We start from the raw sequence: 23,411 nt of genomic DNA, 5'->3' as shown, positions 1-23,411 counted from the left end.
TACTTCAATATTCTTAAATACTTTAAAAATATGAAATTGAATAGTTAATCCATTATTTAAAACATGGTCTAACGAGTCTGAAGATTACAGTAAACAATATCATAGCAGGAAATGGAAGACAATGTGAAAAGAATTACACAAAGTAATAATGGAACCCCTTGATTTAATTTGTTTTCACTCAAGGGCATTCTCGCTTGAACCTTGCAAATCTGGTAGCAAAAGTATCCTTTGCTTCTTCAGAGTGTAGAATTCTAAAGTAACAAGTTTGTGAGAAGAAAAGCCCTTGGATATAACACAGAGCTGCTCAGCTTGTGGGCATTGTAATCCAAGTGTCTTTATTTACCTTTGAAAAGTGTTCTTTTTTAAAAACGACAGAAAAAAGTGAATAATTTTAATCACTTTATTTCTTGTTCAAAATACATATGAAACAATTAGAATAAAATTATTTCAAATGAACTCTTTGATTTTTCTTGTCTTTTTTTAAATATAAAATTATCACAAACTGTACACTTCATAACATTTTTTGAGGTTTCATTGTTACATATTTTTTTCAGAACTGACAAATAGATTCACACTTTATAGAGAATACATTGTAAAAATACTGAAATGTGCTACAGCTCCCAAAGGCTAGTGCAAAAAACCCCATTTACTATCAGTAGTACAATTTATGTTGTCAAGTTTCACAAATGGCCATTTAGCGCATACAAAAAGCCAGTAACACAAGTTCAAAAAGTTTTGTTTTCTTGTCTCTATAATGCAGAAGCCAAGGATATTGACTTGAACAATGTCTAGGTATCAAATCACAGACTTCATTTAAAAAGTCACATCATGAACACTGAATAAAGGGTACTAAAACAGTCAGGTATTTAATAGTAGATCTTGGTCAGCCAACACCACATAGCAAGAAGAGACAAAATGTTAGAAGAACTCTGCAGATCTTTGTAAGCTACATAGACTTGGCAACATTTCTGCTCTAATCATAAAGATTGTTTTAAAGGTAGGGAGTTCTGTTAGAGTTTGGGCCAGTTAGGGCCTAATCCAGAGCCCTCACTGTCACAGCAAATCCTGACAGATGTTGTGTTGGGTGCTTTCATTTAAGATATCAAGATATTAAATGTTTAAATACTAAGTGGATTTTTTTTTTTTTTTTTTTTTTAGCTGTCAGTATTTCCTGTGGCCAGGAACTCCATTTTAACTTCCTACCTTTTGAAGCATACACTCTGGGGAATGCCTTCCCCACAAACAAGTATATACCAGGAAAACCTGATGTTCTGTGCTGAAGCAAAGATGTGGCTGAGTTCTGTTCTCCTCTCCCCGCTTCAGTTCTCAGAAGGAGCGCACTGAAGGCGGTCAGCTCAAATGCAGCATGGACTACAAGCTCATGGAAAGGAAGGAGAAGGTTTTTGGGACTCCCCTTGTGATTGGTGTCTGGAGGAGCACCTGGATGGTTCAGAGGAGGTGGTGCTGCACTCCTGCTGCCCGAGGTGGTGGGTGCTGGGCAGAGCAGGGCAAGGAGGAGCTGCCATCCAGCTCTGCCCACTCCATCCCAGCCAGCAGGGCTGTACTGCCATGGAGGGGGCTGAGGTTAACAGGACAGAGCTAACACAATATTTCACATGGCTTTCTGAACAGGCACCCTCGTGATCTCCCCCATAAAGTGGAGAAAGCACAAGTTAGAAGTGCCTCTCCAAATCAGGATGCCAGCTTGTCAACTTCTAGGATATAAAAAACCCCATATCCCATCCTTAGACATGTGCATTTAAGTCCAACATATCCTACAGAAACCTAAATAGAGAAGCATAGAAAGAATTTAGACCTACACTTGGAAGAAAAAGAAACAAGAAACAATGCTAAATATATATCTAGGCTTTTTCCTTCTATTGAGAAATAGTTTTCAATATATTTAACAAAATTAAACTTTGTTCAATATTTTTTCCATAGAAATATAGACTGAAAAGAAGTGCTTTATATCTGATGTGCAACAGGACTATCTAAAAATTCCATATCAAAGGTTTAGTCTATACACACCCTCTGAGCTTCAAAACAAAATGGCATTTTGTGGAAACCTGCAGGCCACTATTAGAAAGGAAAAGTATGTAAAAACACATCACCTCCATGTCTGACTACATACACCAGACATTTCTATTTACCAAGTCAGGCAGCTGAGGCTCATCTTTCCTACCAGTATTAGTAAAATCAGCATTTGCAATAATAGCTCATACCCCAGAGACGTGCTGAAGACTTCTAATATAGTCTGAGCTGTCAGAAAGTGACAAAAATCCATGGTGGATGTAAGAGAAATCATTCTGCTTTCCTTGAGACTGGGATCATTTCATAAGAAGCTATGACACATCCTCATGTGTAACTTGATGTGGAGTGCACTGAAATAAGCAGCAGTGGTCCTGCTGAATTTCAGTGTTGGGCTGGCCAAGTACAGAGTGCTTTCAGAGGAAATTACATATTAAAAAGACCTACAGAGTGACTTTGTTCTATTTGGTCTATTTTCATGATATTAAGAAAATAATATCATTTTAATTAATACAAGAACTATTGTGTATAAATTAGCAAGTGATTAGCTCAAAAGAAAGTTCCTTTTGAAAGCACACTAGAATATTTGTATATTTGGAATAGGGTGATAAATAGATTTTTTAGCAATGCAAAATATAAAAATGAAATCTTAATGTGTTAATACACATTGAGATGAAAGAGACTGAACTGAATAACTTTTATTGTGCTATATTATTCCAATAACTATTAAAACTACATTAGATACATTTACTGTTTTGTGGTTTTTTTGAGATAACCCAAAAAAGGAGGTGGAATATTCTAATTCTAGTCAGAAAAAGTCGCATATAAAGGAAAATGCCTTTTGGACAGCATCTTTATATTTTGCTGCCACAGATATTTTTTGCTGAAAGGCTTTTTTACTTTTTTTTTTTTTTTTTGCATCAGTATTATTTCAGTGCATGAGTAAATTGGTACTTTAGTGCCATTTTTTGCCCTGCTAGAGATTTAATTATAATGTTCTGTCTTGAGAAAAAGTCAATTTTTAACAACAGTACATGAGAAAAAAGGAAAGAAAAATTTAAAAGCCATATTGGTATAATCTGAATGAAATCTCTTTTCTCAGCACAGATTGCTCATCATCAAGCCCTCTTTAGGTAGGACTGCTCTTCAACTTCATAGACTGCCCTGTGCCTGGAGGGAAGGCAGAATAAGAGCCAGGATTTGAGGGGTTAATCCTCAGAGCTTCTCTGAAACCTGGCTGTGACCTACAATTGTTTGTCTGCTACTGGCAAGTAGCTAAAGTGCAATAGTGCCAGGCTCCCTTTCAGAGGAATACAGAAAACGTCCAGCTGTGCAGATTTTGGCTGCTGGCTAAGATAAAGCTAATCTCATTAGTGATTCTGATTCCATAGCCCAAAGTTACCTGTGTGGACTAAGAACTGAAAAGGTTGTAGGTTTAAATAAATTAATCAGATGTTGTGCTGTAGGATAATTAAGATCATTAAACACTTATAATACATGAGGCTTGAAAGGAATAGATGTAAGAGTGTGACGTGCTCTTTGGAGAGTCCAAAAAATCTCCTTTATCATTTTCCGTGGCAGCCAAGTCTCCATTTATAAGAAGAAGAAAGACATAGCCATCCACACATACCCATTTGACAAAAATAATTACAGCTGGCAATTCTCTGTCTTGTTCAGCTATGCAGTCATTTCCTATTATTACACAATTAAACCTCAGAAAGCCATAGTGAGGGGTGTAATGGTCCTCTATTGATCACTCTGATTTTTAATAAGAGGCAGCCACTCCTAGGGTGAAACATTCACAGTACACCCACTACTATGTGAAAATCTGGGACAAAGGAATAAGAATTTATTATTCAGCTGAACCTCCAAGAACAGGAGGAGACAGAATTTGGCTGAAACCTCAATTCCAGGACCCTATTCATACACAAAGACCTGTGGGATATTAAGGGAGAAATACACCATAATTATGACTTCGTATTTTTGAGATATCAGAGAATTAGCACCTGCAGCAGCCCAATGACTTGTCCACCATTTTGTGGTATTAGTTGAGGCTTGACTTGAGAACAAAACCAGTACCTTTTGTACCACAGGAGCATTTCCAGAGCTGTTTCCTATTGTTTATTCAAGCACTCTTTGTCAGGAGTGAGAGGAATAGTGGATTTGTCTTTACAAACAAGCTGTGGGTCTGCTGGTGGATAAAACTAGCACTGAGAGATAAAAGAAAAAATGGGAAGGATTCCACTGATTGATGAATGGAAAAAGATATTTGCTTTTACAAATAAGCTTTAAGTTTGCTGATAAATGAAAGTAGACATTGAAAGATGAAAGAAACAATGGGGAAAAATGCTAAATTCCATAAGAATTAAGAATTGAAAGGGAGGGTTATACATCGGAGGGAAATCTTTGGTATTGGGCGTATTGGGAAGCCTGTACCTCTCAAGTACCTCAGCCAATGGGGAAAGAGAGAAGGGAAATGTGGCTGGGAAATTAGGATAAAAGAGGAGGCTGTGTCCTCCAAAAATTTGAGAGACCCCAGGGGAATGCCCCATGGCTTCTCCCTTTATTTGAATACAGTAAAAGGACTCCACTGTCTCCTTCTTGGACATAAACCTCTGATGTTTGTGGATTAATTTTCCTGACAGGAGTTTTGATAGTGTGAAGAGGTGACAATATATAAAAGTTTTTTTTTCACCTATTGGAGATCTTCCAAACTATGTCAGGTGCAAATAAATAGGAGGCCATTTCAGCATCCAGGAGGCCATCCAGCATCCATCCACATGTCTGAGCACATGTGGGAAATGTCTTTTTTTTGCCTCATTGTGCCATGAGCTCTTTGCACTGTGAATCATCTGAGAGCAGGATCTGCTGGGCAGAGGATTGTTTTTATTTGAAGAACAGACTCAGGTTCTGAAATTGGCTCCCGTTACCCTCGTGAGCTGGCAAATGGCTGTACAAGATATGAGGTGGGGGAATCATGTCAAAAATCCTTTTCTATTTGGAAGTATTTGTTACACATACATTTTTCTCTATTGAAAAGGCTATTCAACACCTTTTTATACTTTCCACTTTTCCTTTTAACAGATTTTTAGCTTTTTTGGTGGTGGTGGTTTGTTTATTTTTTTGCCTTTTTTTTTAATTTTCCAGAGGGCTCTTTTCATACTCTATAGGCTTTTCCCCTCCTCTCTTGTCTCCTGTTATAGCTCAGATGTAATAAGAGATTTTAAATATCTTCTTGTTCAGACCTCTTCACTTCTGATCCTATTATCAGTCTCAACTCATAGCATATTGAAAAAAAGCAACTCGACCCTTTTTCTCTCTCCTCTTGCAGACTACTTTTATGGAAATGTATCTGCCTCACAAAAATATCCAACAGCCTACAACTTCTCCTGAAATTAACCTAGAATGTGTCCCAAAAAACTCAGATTCCTTTTTGTCAGTGCTAATCTTAAGTGCCTAAAATTCCTATCTGTGATCTTGATGAATATTTGTTGGAACATTTCTGATATTTAAAATCCCACAGGGCCAGGCAACTAGGTATCCTATACCTGCAGTAAAATATTGCTTTGCAATCAGTATCATAGTCTTTCCTTTTTAAACTAAGAGGTCCCAAGATAAAAAAAATCTATACCATTATTCAACACAGGAAAGAAATTTTTAGCATGTTCTAGACCTTTATTTATTATACAGAAAGTTTTTATTCCCCATTCTTGTTTAAATTTTATTTTATTTTACTCATGGGTAGATACATGGATGGATTTACTTTACTTCAGGGTCTTGAATTTTTAAGGGATGAAAACGTCCCAAACTGTTTAAAAGCAATCTGTCAGAAACACTTATATACTTGTATTTTGAAGGAGAGGAAAATTGTATAAGAGGTAGGTTACTGCCATGAAAACATGTTTCTGGCACCCTTTTCTAACCAATGACTTTATGAACCCTGAAACTGTGATGAAATAACTGTGCCCTCATCCTTTCTTTGGTCTGTCTTCAGTTCTTTTTTTGTGTCAGGCTTCCTGACTTCACCTTTCCAGGGGAGATGCAGCATTTCACAATTCTTTAATTTATGATGGGCTTTGGGACACTGTGTCTGTGCCAAACCAGGCAGTCTGAATGGATGCACAACTTTTCTTTTAGAGAGTCTGTGAATACTCCATTAAAAATAGAATGGTATTTAAATATTTAATCTTAAATATGCAAACTTAAATATTTCAAATAAATGGAATTGAAAATAACAGCCTATATGCATATTTGTCCTGTCCCAAGCTTTCTCACCCATTCATGGGAGAGCAACCACACCTATTTTCTCTGTGAACTACAGTACCAGCTTGCATCCCCAGCCTGCTCAGACATAAATCTTGTATGCTCTGGATCGGATCTTTTGATCTTTCCTGTGCCTTTTCCCCTATGCCTGCTTGGGATTTCTCAATTTTAGATGAGATGCATTTTTCAGACTGGCTACAGCATCAGCAGACTCTCCCAGGCCACCAAGGTGGACATTAACATTTCATACAACTCATTTGCTCCTGAGAGACACTCCCCTGTCAAACATTTTTTCCCCTAAATTTATTGAACTCACCTAGTTCAGGACCAATAGTCAACTCAACATATTGTATTCATAAATTATTACAGAGCAGCTCCACTTTCATCACAGCAGCTCTGTGACTTCCTGCAGGTCCAGCTTCCAGAACATACTGCCTTGATTTATTTTTCAGGCAGTCATCGTTCCTTTTCCACAGGAGGGAGCTTTGGTGTTCTGGCAACCTATATAACCTGTATTTATATGTATTAGTTATATTTTGACAGTGTTGGTACTGAGGATCTTCAATAGCATCAGCATGTCTCAGCAACACAGGCTGAGCTACAGAGTGCTGTACGAAATGTTCTCCCTTGATCAGCAAGGCACAAACACTTGTCTTGAAAACCAGCAAAGTGACTAGTCCCCATGATGGCACAGTACCAAACTGGTTTTTCCTGTTCTGCAAATTTGCTTTGTACCCTTCTAGGGGACTGAGCCCCATGGAACACAAGAATCACAGTCTACACTTGGGTGGAAAAGAATTCACGTGTCAATCGTAGAGGCATTCTGCTCTCTGTGCCTTTAAAGAGGTTTCCCAGCAACAGCAACATTGTAGAGATGCTATCAGATAAAACATCAAATTACAGCCCTGAGCACCTGCTATCACCAAGCATCCCTTAGCACTCAGCACAAGACTGAAGGTGTTAGTTCCATTTTCCTGACCAGATTGCCCTGTGAAATTCAAATCTCACCTGCAGCTTCACTTTCTCTTAGATTTCTAGCTCCTGGTTTCCTTCATGCTGTTAAAAAAACTGCCGTTTTCAAGGGTTAAGGAAAAGTGCCTTGTGCAGGAGATATTTATTCATTTAGATGAGTAAACTAAAGACACTTTTTTAGAAGTAAATGTAGTTTTTGCCTTGGAAAAGGCAAATAGCTGTGATCAGCACCTCAATTAACTCCTATGCCTAATGCTGATTCTTCTTCAGGAATGTGCTTCTTTTGTCCTATTTTACAGCAGAGAAAGAAAGGACAAGTGGTAAAACTGTTGGAATCTGTTACAGAGGGAAGGTTTCCATTTCAGGGCATTTGCATGGAACAGCTTTGTGTCTACTGCCACATTTTGCTTCATCTTTCCTAGCTCTGGGTCTGCTCTGTGCCATAATTTAACTGTTTTCACAGAGCTCAGTTTAGACTGGCAAGACTCAGAAGCTAAATGAAAGTGAATCTTGAGTTAAACTAAATTTGTGCTATGGTGTGAATGAGAGAGAAAATGTCCCATCAAAACCTGCATTAATAGTTCTCATATATTTGGTATATTTTACCCATATTTTGGATTGTCCAACACATATTACATGAGCTTTGTCCAAAAGTCACCTCACTGTCTGATTTACATATACACCATATCTTAACACCTACCTAATTTTCAAGCATGTTCATTTGTAGAAATGTCATATGAACTTTTCAGGTCAAGGAACTGTCACTCAGTGCACATTTGTCAGGTGTTTATAATGAACTGCAATGTATTTCTGATTAGGTGTGGGTGTTCTGTTGTAACAGTGGTGCTAAATAATAGTGATTGTACATCTAGCAAGTGCAAATACTTGTATGTGCAAACCTAGGTTTTTTGCATGCTCAAATAAGGTGATTTTCAAATTTGGCAGGCACATTTATGGATTTCTGAACAATGTTATATTTTCAGCAGAAGAACTCTATTACTGAGTTCTGAAATACCATTCTTTTGAATGTTTGCTCACCCAAAAAATACAGACAAATGATTTCAGATGTATAAAGCCTGTAAAATTAATGGAGTATAATAAAAGCTAGTACATATAAAAGTTTATAAAAAAGAGATAGCAAAATAATCTTTTAACTAGACTATCATGTATATGTTGTACATCATTATGTTAAAAAATTTTAAAAGGATTGCATTGAATCCAATTAAAAAGCTGAGAAAGAGGAGAAAAGGATAGATCAAATGAATCTTTTAACTAAACTTTTTCTTAATATTGCTCCAAAAATGCATCCACAGAAAGAAACTAGGTAATTGCTTTTTCCCTTGAAAAAAATCAACCCAATGAAAACATTTATTGGTAGCTTAATATATTCTTCAAAAATATTGGAAGTGGTGGTGATTCTTTAAGAAAAATATACAATTTTGTTACTTAAAAATTAGTCCAAAGAATTGCATTTATTGAAGAAGAAATTTTGCAGGGGAAGTTGCTGGCCACTTTATCTCTGACCAATATTCATATTCCTAAGTCCAGCATAGACAAAAGATGGTGAGGAAAGAGCTGGTTGTTTTCTGGGAGGGTGAGGAGAAGGGCCATGTCACCAGAACTGTAAAATGCTGGGATCCAAAGCTGAGGTCATGGAGTGCAGTACATGACTTAAATCTTTGTGAGCTTGTGCTCACCTGTGCAGTGTGAAACCCTGCAAATACAATTCTTATTAAGTACTGGTGCATTTTCCAGTAAACTGCTTCAAGCAAAATAGCTCAGGCCTTTAGGAAAAGAAGATTTTCTAACTGTTGTAAAAGTACTACAAGATATCTGAAACCAGCCTTTTGCCACATTTGTTTTTTTCCTAAATTAGGGTAATGCATGAGATATAGAAGAAATGTGGATAAGCAGAGAAAAAAATCTGGATGGGAGTAGAGAACTTGCAGCTTCTCCAAATTTCCAAATTAAAATATTTAAAATTCCTTAATAATGATATACATCGAGCAACATATTCCTTGACTTAAACTGTGCAAAGCTCTTGGTACTTCAGTGATGTCACTGGGAGTAACTTGTGAAAAGGCTCTTAAGCCAATGGATGAGTTAATCTAAGTACCTATCCTGTCTTTTGAGATGGCTAAGGAAACAATGGGGAAAAATATCTTTTTCACTAATTCTATTAATCACTGCTAAAGGAATAAAGATAATTATTTAAGGGATCATTTTTGAAGCTAGATGTCCAGATGATTTTGCAGCCTGATTTCTCCTAGATGCAGAGCACCCATCAATCAAGTTTAGACACAGAAGTCATTCACTGTTGTTATTAACAATACCAAAATTAACACAACAAGGGGGCACAAACTGAGCCTTTGGCATTTGACAACAATGAAGATTTAAGAAAATAAATCTTGAAATACCTTACTACCTATGAGGAAACACACAGGATAGTCAGAGAACAGTAAGATAGGTAAAAACACGTTGCTCATTGCTGAACACTTATGCTACATTTGATCGTGAATTTGTTCGCTTTTTGGATATTAGGTGCAAAAAAGTGCAAAGAATATTTAATTAACCGTTACAGTACCACATTACAAAAAGTATTTTTGAGGCCACAAAGGCCACTGTTGATATAATTTATATTAAGATAAATGTATACATAAAATAGTTTTTCAGTCTCCATATATATATATATGTTTCTGCATCAGCCTTGCAGAAATCATGTTGAAAATTATCTAGGCCACAGAATTTTGTTAGGATAACAAAGATGGGAGGGAAAAAACCTCAGAGAGGAGAGTTTGTTCTCCTATTAAAACAAATTACTCATCGAGAGCAAAAGGAGGAATGAAATTCTGCAAGGCTGCTCTGTATTTATGGTGATGAAAATACAATCTCAAGCAGGGAGGATCAGTGTTCAGCACTACCAATCCTCTCTGGGAGAAACCATTTCTACTTAGAGGCCATGAATAACAACCTGAAACAGGCATTCAAAAACTTGAGCTAGAGCCTTTTCTTTTTATCCCTTTTTTCTTTCTTTTATTTTCTTTTTCCCCCCTTATTTCTAATGACTATCTGAGAGATTGATTTTTATATTTATTTTCTTGCTTGCTGTGTTCATAGGCACAGGAGGCAAGGTATAAAAGCTGCTTCCTTTTTTGTCTTAGGTACACCTTCAATGTTAAGACCAGCCCTGCTAGCTTTTCTGGAGCAGTTTAAGACACTTCAAGGTATTTTTGACTGTCTTAGAGATTAGTCAGTGGCATGGAGGGACTGGATCTTCAGGAACATGTCAGCCAGGCTAAACCAACTCAAAATGGTTCTTCAGAAGTTTGCCAAAACAACCTTTTCATTTAATACAAAATTAATTATCAAAATTCCTTTCATTGTCATAAATCAATCATCATTTGTAGATTTTCTCCTGCATGACATTTCTGTAAAGTTGTTGTTTTGGAAAACAGTCTCCTCTGTTTTCTTTACATATATATTGCAAAGATACAAAAGGTGCTACCACCCAACTTTTTCTAATTACAGTCCAGCTTTCAAAACCTCAGTCCCAGCCATGCTGTCTGTGCTACACTCTTCACAGAAAAAAAAAGAAAAGAAAAAAGGAAAAAAAGAAAGTAACTATCTGATTTATCTGATTGAGGTAAACTGCAATATTTGGAGATAAATCCACAAAATAATATGTAGTTGTCCTCTAGTTTTTAAAGTATCTGACTACAGCCAATAGATTTTTTCATTTGCTTTCACTGTGTAGTCTAATAAATTAGTTTACTTGCTTGTAAAATAGTCACATTTTGATTTCTCTGTCCATAGACTGACAGAAAACACATCTCAAATTCATATTTAGCATATGTGTCTAGAGGCATCCAGCCAGCAACCAGAAACTAAATTCCATGTGTGCTGTGCACTCAGTCAAAATAATTTCAAAGAAATCTGTCTGTCACATTAAATCAAGAATCACAAAAATTTTCTGGGTAACTGCAATATTTGGTCAATTTTGTGAAGAGATAAATCACTTTAAATCAATTCCTTTACTTCTGAGCATTCTCTCCTCTGCAGTTTGATTTGTGTAGAGATGTGGCTGTCATCATGAGTGCTGGAAGGTTATAACTGCATAGATCCAATTCTCATACCTGTTTCAGAAGGGCTGGACCTAAAGCACCCTGAAGTCAGTAGATCTGCCTCATTGGCTCCAGAGGGCTTTAAATCAGCCCTTCCTCCCTGCCCAAGGAATGAGCTGATTTTCCAGATACTCAAACCATGACAACAGTTGGTTGTTTTCATGCAACATTCAGTTTGAAGTGCTATCTTGCAAAGTCACAGAAGATTTAGTGCAATTTAGAAGGAATTTACTACACGAGCTGTATATGACTATTTCTTCTTCCTCCAAATAATTAGGCGTTAAAAGGTGCAGTAGTTTTGAATTACTTAAGGGAATTTTTTTTCTGGTCCCTTGCCTGTGAAAAGATACAGGCCCCATCAAACCACTGCTTGGATATGACACTGGATATATGCCAGAGATAAAACAGATTAATGAATTTGCACAAGGAAGGGTTATATTTGACTCGAGTCAACTTTGTTCACACTTTAACAAATTATTATAAACTTTCATATAAGACTTAGAATAGGAAAGATGTATTTTGATAAAAAAATATGGGTACAGTTCATCTGTGGAAGCCAAACCTTCTGTTGATGTAGATGTGAGCTACAGGGGAGTTTTAGACACTGAGCATGATGGATCCATTCGGACTCCCTAGGGCGTAAGCGGTGGTTTGGGCGAGGAACAGGATCCCTGGCTATCAAAACTGGTTGCTCGGCCAGGTAGCTGCAAGAAAAGTTATTTTTACAAATGTCATCATGTCTGGCTGTGCATCATGCTCATTTCAGAGGATGAGAGACTCTCTCAAAAAAGAATCTAGATCACATCCAGACCCTTTCTAGCCTCTGGATCAAAGTCTCCAGCAGAAGCAATAATGGAAAGAAATTTTCTGAAGTGACCTTCTAAAAATGCCTCTGACTCATTTCACAGGAATGGGTTTATTTCACCAAAAGGGGTTGTACCCCTGTCTCCTAATTTACATAAACCAGACAGAGCCATGAGTCTCTAAAAGACACTTCTCTGCTCCCTTGACTCAGTTTCCTTGCCCCCACAAGCTTCTTGGTTTTTTACTGAAGCCTTGATATTTTGCTTTTGCCATCTCTAACAGGACATGTTGCGCAGCCATGTGCTCCAGAGTGGGGGAATCACATGGCCTCAGGCAGCAACTCATTTTTCTACAGATTGCTTTTGTGATGGGCTAAACAGTGCCCCGCTGCTTCCTAAGGCTTCAGTATTTATCTTTCTGAGTCCAGAGTTGTGAGGATTTTGTGTACAGAACACCAACAATGTGTGGCCACATCAGATCACAGAGGGAGTCCAAGCCCAGGGACTTGTAAATATAATCATCCCTACCTTTGAAAAAGCTCCAGTAAGCAGCTGTTGAATAACTCTGGAGGGAGCTGCTAGTATGTTGCCACAATTTAGCCTAATTTGCAGGCCAGTTACAGATTAATGTTTTAGCAACAGCAGCTTATGTTAAAGATTTTTGAATAAGAAATTATTGCTTTTGAAATTTTCGCAAATGATCTCTTCTAAGTAGCTGTAAGCTCTTTATCAAAATCTCTGGAATTTTAAGCATCTAAATGTAACCCTACAATGCCATCAGAGCATCATGGAAACTGTTGAAATGGCCCTTTTAAATTATAGATAAATACATGCAATTAGATTTAGGCTGTGCTAATGATCTTCTATCTGATCTATAGGTGCTGCACTGATTTTCATGATTCTCAGAAGCCCACAAATGTGAGGGGCAAAATCCTTCAATATCAAGGAGAAAATTTTGCTACTTCTTACCTCTACTAGTGGGTGCCAGTGAGTTATTGGTTTACGTGGGTAAGCCAGCATTTCATTCCAATGATCTCTTCCAAGGCCTTCGGCGTCAATTCCTGTCCGGCATACTCCAATGACCTCATTGTGCCCTACTCTGAGAATTGTAGAGTGAGAAGGAATTTATTTTTAATAAAAAATAGTTTTAATAACATCTGATATACAATTCTGTTTACTGGCTTAGTGTGGCACAGAATGCATGGCCAAAGTTTTCACATAATTTATTACAGATATTAGTTTTAATGATAGCATAGTAAAATTAAATTCTGTAATGGTAACATCAAAAACCTCTAGCCACTACCAGAGTGCTTCTAGCAGCTATAAAAATAGCAATGAAAACATAATCCTTGCCATTAAAAGGTTACAACCCAAAAGACACAAGGACAGAAAAGGATCATAATACACAAAGTTATCTGAAGAAAAACATTTTTGAATTTTGTGAGAGAGGAAAGTGAAGAAAAATTGCGAGGAATACATTTCCTGCTGCAAATGCTTCAGAGATATTTTAATAAACTATTCCTTAGCTCTAGCTATTGTGATATTTTGAAGTTCAGTCAAAAATGTGAAAGGTAAGGGTCATAGGCTATACCTCAATACTTTGTGCTCCTCACAGAGCCATAAAATGGTTGAGAAACATCAGAAAGTTTCTGTAGCTTGACCTTAGAATAATGCTTTCCAATTTCCCCTTAGCAAGTGCTGGGAGGAGCTGAGGAGGACTGAACATGTGCAAGCTGCTGTGCTCCTTCCCTGCTAATGGCACCACGGTGCTGCTCTCACATCAGACTGAGAAAGTCTTCCTGGCAGAACTTGGAGAACAACCAGAAATCTGATGGCCAGGGAAGCAATCTGAAGGGTGTTGTTACTAAATTGGACTTTCAGTGTTTATTTGCCCTGCAATCTCAAGAGCTCTTTACTAATAGCACTTGAATGAAGCAGACTTGCTTGGGCAGGGTTCTGTCAGTTTTGATCAACCTGCAGTCCTTGAGCCACTCTAAGCAGGAGTCGCTTCCTGTCAGTTCTCAGTGAAGCCATAGATAATTAGCCTAAGACATGTTATCACTGAGGGCTGAACCCTAAGGTTACCTATTGAAGGTTGCATATTAAAAGGTTATTTTACTGAATCAACTGAAGAAATAATTACAGCTTAGTTCAATGACATAGTTAGCATTTAATTATTTTTTAGTAATTGAAATTTTCTTTAGTTTCAAATACCTGCTATTTAAATAGAAATTAGAGGTGTGAGGGACTTTCTTAAGCTCAAAGACATACGTGGTTTATAAAGTTTGTACATAGTCCAGTCCCCAGAAATGGACAAGAATGTATATCAGGCCTAAGTGGCCTGAAAGAAAATTGAGCCATATTTTTTCCTCATCTTAGTCATTTATGACACAGATAAAATGCCATGTGCTCTAAGAGGTGTGGAAGCTTTAAACTGCTTCATGAAAAGGCCCCAAGGCTTTACCTTTTGTGACACTGAAGCTGCCTGTAAGCTTGAGGCAGAAAGCAGCTACTTGCAGTGGTCAGGAATTGTCTCAATGTTCAGAAAGTGAACTGTGCTTACCTGTCATAATCCATCACTGCAATGGAGAGGCTGACTTGGTCCACATTCTCTGGAGGGATATCAAAGATGATGGCCTCATTATAAACAGGATTCAGCGTGTTCTTCTTTGTGGTTGTTTTCCGCTTTTTCAGCCTCCGTCCCTCGCACATCAGTGACACTTTGACGTACGGATCTGAGTAACAGATAATCAGTGCATGCATTAGGACTCAAACCATTCAAGTGGGTAGCATGAGAACAATATTTGTGGTAGGAATGTTATATTGCTAAGGTAAAAGGTTGCAAAGGTTTGAGTCACCCTGGCAAACACTGCTTTCATCATGCTGCAAATGCCATTCCCAACAGGCACACTGGCTGCCACTCCATCTGAAGAAGGTCTGTATCCATTCTTGGCTACTTCCATCCCACAGCCATGTCAGACACACAAAATCCAAGGAGCTGTTATTCATCCCCTTCCTGAATAGACTCTGCCTTGTTTAAAAAAGTAGATTCACCTGATGCACCAGTTATATCCATTGCTTTGAGATTCCGACATTTGATGACTGTCAAAGTCATTCTTCCAGCAGTAGGCAAATAACAAAGGGAAAACATGATCTCACCCAAATCTATGCTTTCCTGAAAAAGAAAAGCAATTATTAGAAACCTGATCATACTACTAAAATTCAGTTCAGATCATGCAAAACTTTAATATTTTTTTAATATAGAGAGAAGCTTCTTTTGCAGCCTCAGATGCTTCTGAAGTCATAAGCAATTTTCAAAAATAATTTCCTTAAAGTACAGGAGGAGTAACAACAAAATAATAGTTTAAAGACAAGATTTTCAGTTACTAAACTGAGAAATTAAAACAAAATCAGAGACAAACTTTCTGAATGTCTGGTATTTTTGTGTTGAATTCACACAAAAGAAAAGGTGCTGAAAGTAGAATGCCAAGTTCTGCTCTTGAAAACACTAATACTCCATCAGCCCCAATAGAAAGAAATCTGATGGACTGTTTAGATCATGCACATTTACATGCCCTTTAGACACTGGAATTTATGTAGGAAAATAATTTCTGCACAGGTATGTGTACAAAAAGCTAATCCTGTCAAAGTGTTTCAAAAAGAAGAATATGTTTGTAAAAGTTTCTCTCTTTAGTGCTCTCAATGTGCTTTGAGAGGCTGTTCTGTTTCAGAAGAAAAGCGAAGTAAAGGAGTAGCACCGACAGCTTTCCTGGCTCCACAACAACTTTTTGGAGGATAATATACTCAGAAGGATGGATAGGTTCCATATGAGTTTTAATAATCCTCACAAGAGACAGGTTCTATATTGAGGCCATGTGCTAAGTACTCATGCAATAAGATGTTGTCATGCAGTTTAGATGCTACAGTACTTGAGATGTGTAACCTAAGGGAGTTTCTACAAGTTCTTATTTTTTCCTTTTCTCAGTTATACAGTTATCCTAACACTGCAAAAGTTAAGGTTTTGAGATGTTTATTATGTTCTAAATTGTTCCTGTTCTGAATTTTAAATACACCTTTGCCACCTCCCCATCCCCCAAAAAATTGCATATCAAAAACTTAGGATATGATTTTGGAAGGGGCATGTAAGGAAGCCACTCTGTAAGGCAGCCACTCTCAAACATGCTCATGTGATCTCAAAGGACCTTTTTTTGGACTAATCCTAAAAAGCTTATTTTTAACATCTCAGCTTCAATATTTTATCTGTCAAACCTACAGTTACTCTGAGAGTAAAAATTTGTTTGAGAGCTGCTGGATTTACTGTAGAGTTATTCTAGTATCAAAAGGCAAGTATACTATATTTTTAAATGAAACATATTAAAATAGTGATTGCTGTGTAGGTGAGAAATATATTGTTTACAGATATAAGACAAGACTAGGCTTCTTGTTCACATTCTTCAGCTGTTGTCAACAGTTTTATTGACTTCCTTCAGGTTAATACTCTGTCTAAATAGAAACAAGTATTTGACATCTTTCTTGAGTAAAGATGAACTAAATTGCATGCTTTGGGGTGTGAGGTTTTTTGTATTTTGTTTTTTTATTGGTTTTTTTCCCCTTCACTGCAGTCTAGAATGAAGAATACAGTTTTGGAATAGCTTTAAAGTCTCTGTTGCAGTGGTAATAAAATATTGACTTTTGTGCAAGCCAGTCAATTCAGGAGTTCAGTCATTTTGCTGGGATTTTGACAATTACTAGTTTGATAAGCATGTGAACATGAACTGTGGGCAAATTTCACTCTTGTCAGAATTTCAGATTTCTCAGAATTTCAGAATGATTGAGCTCATTCAGTTCACACAGGACAAATTAAACTATTTGACCTCTCCCTTTCTTTACCATGAAGAGTGCAGAAGTTTGTACCAGAGACTAAATTACCAAACCAAATTTTCTATTTCAGAAAATAAATAAACTTTAACAACTGAATGGTAATTCTTTCCACTCATTTGTTACAGTGGCAAGTGGTGTCTCATATCTTTCAGTTCTGCTATATCTGAACATTGTTTGAAGCAGAGCTTCTCCTACTGGTGTTACTCTCTGAATCTGATGGCTGTTTCTCATATCCCTATATCAAACAGACCTTACTCTTTTGTTTGAAAAGAAAATAGAGTTCCCAGAGTTTCAGTGCTTCAAAGTTACCTAAGATCTGTGTAGAGAAAGGTGATGAAAATGGGTTGGATCATGAAACACCTTGGATAGCTCATAGAAAGATCTAATTTTTCTTTTTCAGAGAGATGGCTTGAGTATGTGAATAGAGAAAAAATAATTTTTGAAGATGGGAGTATGAATCTGAGTGTTCTATTATTTCCTTTTGAAGAGAAATTGGGTAGACACTCAAAGTTTTGTGTGAGCCCAGCTGGTAAAGCAGAATACAGACAGGATTACGTACTAGTATTTTAAAATGCTTCAAAGGAAGCATTGCTCAAAATGCTTGCCAAACTCACTCTGTTGTTACTCTACATTTTTGAGAGGCAGAGAAAAGCAGTTTCTGCTCTGAGTATCTGCCAAGACTGGTGATCTTTCTTCATACAGGAGTGTGAATGTGTGAAGTTCTAAATGTTATTTTGAAGAATTAAGATTAAAATTATACCTATGATAGTATAACAAACTGTGTATTACAAAAAATGTCTGAGATATCTCCATTTTCATACACACACACACACACACACACACACACACACACACACACACTTATTGTTAATCTGAGCACTAGAGATTCATAAATTTGGAGATGAAAACACAGATTCAGACCTCGATTATAAACATAGCAACCTTTTTTGTTTTTTTTTATTTTTTTAAACTTCTCATTATAGTCTTTGTTAATCACATTGATTATCATGAGTAACATTTCTAAATTCCCTGGATCCTTAAACATTATCAATTTTAGTTGAGAGTTAAGTATAGCTTACAATTTAATTTAGAATCTCAGCACTATGGAAAATTCATGTGTTTTTTCACTTTATAATTAACTAGATAATTAAGTTGACACAAGTAGTCTGACTGGAGCCCTTCAGCACAAGCAAACCTGAAGGAGCCAAGGCACAGACTGTCCTCAACAATCAAATCTGCATCACAGTGTGCCTCAAACAAAACACAACTCACAAGACACAATCAAGTGGATATCATCTGTGCATATTTTAAAATAATCCTCAGATTGCCTTACATGTATCACAAATTTTCCGAAAATTGTACATGACTTAGATAACTCCCATGGCACTTAATCTCTTTCATAGAGTTATTTTGAATTTTTCTTTTTTTTTCTTGAACTAAATTTGGGTTTCAATTAACAGCTAGCTTTATGGATTCTTGTAATGATTGCCTCCCACTGGTTTCCAATAACAGGTACAGAAAAACCAGCATCAAGCACAGCTGCCCTTATGCAAATGGAAGCTTTTGTTGACACCTCATATCTCTCCTTCACTTATTTCCCTTCTGTATCCACCAGCCACCACACAGCACTGAAGACCTGACAGAGTGGCCAGCACTCTGCCAGCTTCAGTTACTTCCACAGCTGTCCTTTTACTTCTGCCCCATCCATTTTCTGGCACAGTGGGTCTAGAACAAAATAAAACAAAGAAAAAAATGGTCTCACGTGCATGCACATATCAGTTATTCTGATGAACTTTGTGGTTTTGAGCTACAGAATGCAGATTTCTAAAATTAGCATAATTCTCATCCCACACTAGTAAGCACGTGAATGAATGTGCTAATAATATTTTTCCATTACTTCCATTAGGATGAATCCATTAGGTTCTCTCCACATTCTCTGCTTTGTGGGCTCCTGAGAAATAAGTCCAGGAGCTGGCACAGTCAGAAATAAAAAGTTCCTTATTCTATTCTCTTTGTTATCATACCCAATGGACACCAGTGCTCTCATTTCCACACATATGCCTGTAAAAATTGCAGCATTTCTACAGAGGCTTTGCTCCCCACTCACAATATGGATAAAAGGGAAGGAGTGAGAAGGGGAGCATCAATTAAACTGATTGAGGTTTTTGAACTGCTGTTGCTGGTAAAAGTTCTGCTGCCACTTACTCCAATTAATTTTCTCAGTAGTTTCCACAAAATTCAATAAAAGAGACAATTTTTTACTAGGAACCTCCACAAGTCCTGTGGGGAAGGTGGTTGTAGATCCTTCAATTTTCAGCGTGGTTTTTTACTCACATATCAACCCACACAAGCCTGAAACTGAACAGGAAAACTGTTTATTGCCTATACTGATAGTCTAATAACCTTCATAGTCTCCCTCCTCTGTGCCAACATCCTAAGTGATTTCCTATGATAGCAGGGGTAAAAAGCTTATAGGGACCTGATATGTGAAAAAATGTGTCAGTTCTGAGTCACAAGTGAACTTTAGACAATTTTTTCACTGATGTTTATTTCTTCCTCTTTTCCACTAGTTTTTCAAGTTTTGAAATTCAAGCAAAATCTTAAAACAGCAACTTTGTCTGTATTCTTATAATGAACTATGTAAATATTACTGAAACTGGAAAATTTACATTCTTTTGTTCTTATTAGTCTGTCATTAATTTCCATGGTTAAAATTACAAGTATCTGCATAATTAGTAGTGCAGCAGAAATTAGATTCCCTCAAAAATTTGCTTGTTGCTACTTTATTTATCATTCATATTATCATAATCCATAGTAACAAGTTCAGTTCTTAATCTCAATTTTAATATCTGGAACTACTTTCCTATTCATTGTAACCGGAACGATGTTTTAAAGACTGCATGTAAGAGTAGTACAACAAAAATACTAATGGTGCCATGAATCCCATTTGTACTTGATTTCTAAACAAATTAACTGCAAATTGCATTCTCAGCTTTCCTGCTATATTTTAAGCAAGCCACTGTAATAAATAATGATAGTAATTTTCTGGCTACCTAAGAAGGTATTCAGGCATTGCTTTTCTAGACTTTTAGCTGTTTTCTTTAGTAACACTGAAAATTGTTCTTCTATACAGTATTTAAATTTAAAGAAAAATGTGTTGGTGAGTTAGACCTTTGGATTACTTGAATATTTCAGGAAGAGAATTCCCCCATAGCACAGATTTATCTTTCTCTGTTTAGAAACATATTATATATATTTCTGCTTTCCAATATAAACTACTGACGTTCAACTTCAAGATTCAGAGTTAAAATATAACAATGAATGTTGGGAGTTGGATGGAAAAAGAAAGAAGACCTGGACCTTGAGAAAATTAGCTAAGTATGTGTTAAGGTATTCCTGGTTTTGAGGCATATATCAGGAGTTCAAAGAGTGATAGTAAAGAAGAGAACAGAAATCTACCAGTCTGTTTTCTCCTTTATGCATTTAGAATCCAATGGTACCCTTGCTACCACAGAAATTATTAAAAGCTCTGCAAGGCTCAGACTGGAGAGCTAATTCTACCACCTCTCGAGGGGATTTTTCTTTGGAAACTTTGTCCCCACCGTTAATATTTATTTTCGTCTTCTGTTATTCTTTGCATATCAAACCCAACTCTTTCCTTCCTCTGAGCACCAGCTCCTGATTGAGCTGTTGCCCTGGGAAATGAATCAATTAAGTTTGTGTTTGTTCTTGCCTCTGTGGAAGACAGTATGGAAGCAGTGGGGCCTGTTGCTCTGTAATGACGGTGTTGGCTGCTTGTGGAGGGCTGATGCTTGTCTGAGCCTGTTGCCCTTGCTGCTCTGGGGAAGCTCTGTGGCTGGTTGGAGACCTGATGGACTCCCTGAGGCTGCAGAATGCCCTCAGTAGCACCCTGGAAGGCTCCTGGGTGCTCCTTGTGCTGCTCCCTCTGTACAGAACCATCTGCCCTGTGCACTGGGGGGTTGTGCCGTCTTGCCAGGCAGCAAGGAAGCCCATCCCTGCCTCAGAACAGCTGAGAACAGAGGCGCTTCTGGGAGCTAAGTGTGACAGGAGAATGATCCAAAGTGCATATGGCCTCCCATAGAAAGATGCTTTTCTGAAGCTGCAGGGCAATGTCTGAAAGAGACTTTGCAGTGAGAAACTCAGAGAGCTCTCAGGGCACAGCAGGTCAGAGAAGTCATCTACCTGCACCTGCCACAGCACTGTCTGGATGCAGAGATATTAAAATACACTGAAAAAAACATGCTCTTATTCACCTAATATTTGTTATTTTTAGGGTAGAGTGGAAGTAGCAGTTTGCCTCTGGAAAATCAAAATATTAAAATTATTTGTCATTTCAAATGATAAGAAGCATTAAATAATAATAGTAGAAACCTTCCTTGCCTTCAATAACTGGACAGAAACCCACTCTTTCTCCATTGTATTTTCTAGTTATCAACCAGACCTAAAGCAGTTCCAAACATAAATTAAGGTCTCCAAAAGGTTTAAAAATGATCCAGAGTATTCTCTCACTTGCTCAGCAGCAGCATTGGTCACATGGATCCCTTTTATTACTGGCCCGGAGCAGAAATGACAAGTGCCAGCAGTTCCTGGCTTAGAAGGGCTCTTCCTGTTACAGAGATGATCAGTGCTCCTACACTGAAAAGCCCTGAGTCTTTTACAGCTGTCTAAGGTTCTCCTGAACCTTTCAGGTGGATTTCCAGAGACATTCACAGGTCTAAGTGCATTCTGATGAAGGTGGGTAGCTGTAGGGCTTGGCCCACGACATTGCTGGTGGTAAAACATTTCCTCATAGTGCTGCTCTTTGAACACTAAGAAACAGGACAATCCTGAAAATGTGGCCTCAAGGCTGGGCTACAAAAGACACCTCTGTCAGCTCTCTACCACAACTGCCTCACTCAGAGAAAGGTCTAAAGCTTTGTCCACTTACAAAACACGGGAGATGGAGAAAACAAAGCAAGGATTATGCTCTGGGTGAAATTCAGAGATAGGCTTCATTATTGTTTGATGAGGAAATCAGAAGAATCTATTTCCATAGCAGAGGCCAGCAGGCAGCAGAATTACCTGTTATTTCCTACTCTGGCAAGTGTTTGATATAAATGAACTGAGACAAATGTAACTGTCCTACCTATTTTAAAATATATATGTTTCAGCACTTCTGTCTTTCCCAGTGATGCTATTAGTTATATTTCAATTGCTTTAGAAACAGCAATCACGCACCACGGACATCACATGAAGACTATGTCCTTACAAAATCTGCTTTTACATTCCACTTCACAAATGAGCAAACTGCAGCACTGAAATGCCTGGTGTCGGGAAATAATAATCAAGTTCCATCTGTCTACATGAGATAATTCAAGAGGGAACAAGTACATGACAATTTGATGATTAAGATCCCCAAGAGGCTAACTCTGTTGGATATGGCAATGGCTTTCCTCTAAATCCTGAGCTTTAATTTTTTTCCCAGTTGCATGGTTTCCTATCATTGGTTACTCCAACAGACTTCACAGGATACCTTCAGAAAAAAAATCTCTCTGAGAGTCACTTGCCAATATTTTTAGGCAATAGCCTTAGAGGAATTTTCCAAAGCAGGTGATAATTTTTAAAAGTATTATAGTAACCTAAAAAATGTTTACATGCAGAAATTGATGGACCACAAGCAGTGGACTTCTTGCCTAGAAAATTTTAAGACACTGAATATTAGAAGTGCTTGTTAGCAATTCCAAAAGGAGAGTTTTCTTTTTTTAAAGTATGCAGTATATTCTGATAGTAACAAAACCTCATAAATGTATGCAAAATCTTCAAGCACCTGACAAAACCAGAAACCTCATGTGTTGATTAAACAATCTATTTGATATTATTTGTTTGCATCTAATGCTATGAATTAATTTTCTCAAGTGTAGTGAGAATTAAAGTATTCCAATATAATGAACAACCTTCACAGGTAGCCCAAAACTGATTCCTGATTTTTTTTCCTTTTTTTTTAATTAATCAGGTGAATAGAAGCAAATGATGGGTTATTAATTTAAAATTCAATCACCTATTCAAGCAAAATTTGGGGGTATATCAGATATCTAAGATACTTTTCCTACATTTAAATTAATACTTTTCCTAAATTTAAATTAATAATCTAACTTTACATGTTAGTTTATTAATCTAACAGGTACATGTTATATATTATAAAACGTGCTATGTTTTCAATGTACACCACAGAAATACAACAGAGAAACAGTGGTATGAATGAAGAAATAAAGGTAAAACCCAAACTACAAAATGTGAACAAATATCAGCATCTGAAAACAATGAGAATAAAAATGAGTATGTG

At 37.2% G+C, this 23,411-nt stretch overlaps 1 protein-coding gene across 1 annotated transcript in view; it reads right to left on the bottom strand.

Moving 5' to 3' along the window:
- Positions 1 to 385: 385 nt before the first annotated feature.
- The window catches only part of SYT10 (synaptotagmin 10), a 44,795-nt gene continuing 21,769 nt past the window's right edge, over positions 386 to 23,411 (bottom strand). The window contains exons 4-7 of the mRNA XM_021551911.3: positions 15,242 to 15,362; positions 14,751 to 14,922; positions 13,157 to 13,286; positions 386 to 12,088 (exon numbers count right to left, since the gene is read on the bottom strand). Of these exons, the coding sequence (XP_021407586.1) occupies positions 12,017 to 12,088; positions 13,157 to 13,286; positions 14,751 to 14,922; positions 15,242 to 15,362 (495 nt within the window). The 3' untranslated portion in view covers positions 386 to 12,016. The remainder of the gene's footprint in view (positions 12,089 to 13,156; positions 13,287 to 14,750; positions 14,923 to 15,241; positions 15,363 to 23,411) is intronic.

Source organism: Lonchura striata, chromosome 5, assembly GCF_046129695.1.
Source record: "Lonchura striata isolate bLonStr1 chromosome 5, bLonStr1.mat, whole genome shotgun sequence".
Taxonomy (NCBI): Eukaryota; Metazoa; Chordata; class Aves; order Passeriformes; family Estrildidae; genus Lonchura; species Lonchura striata.
This window is presented reverse-complemented; position numbering and strand designations above follow the sequence as displayed.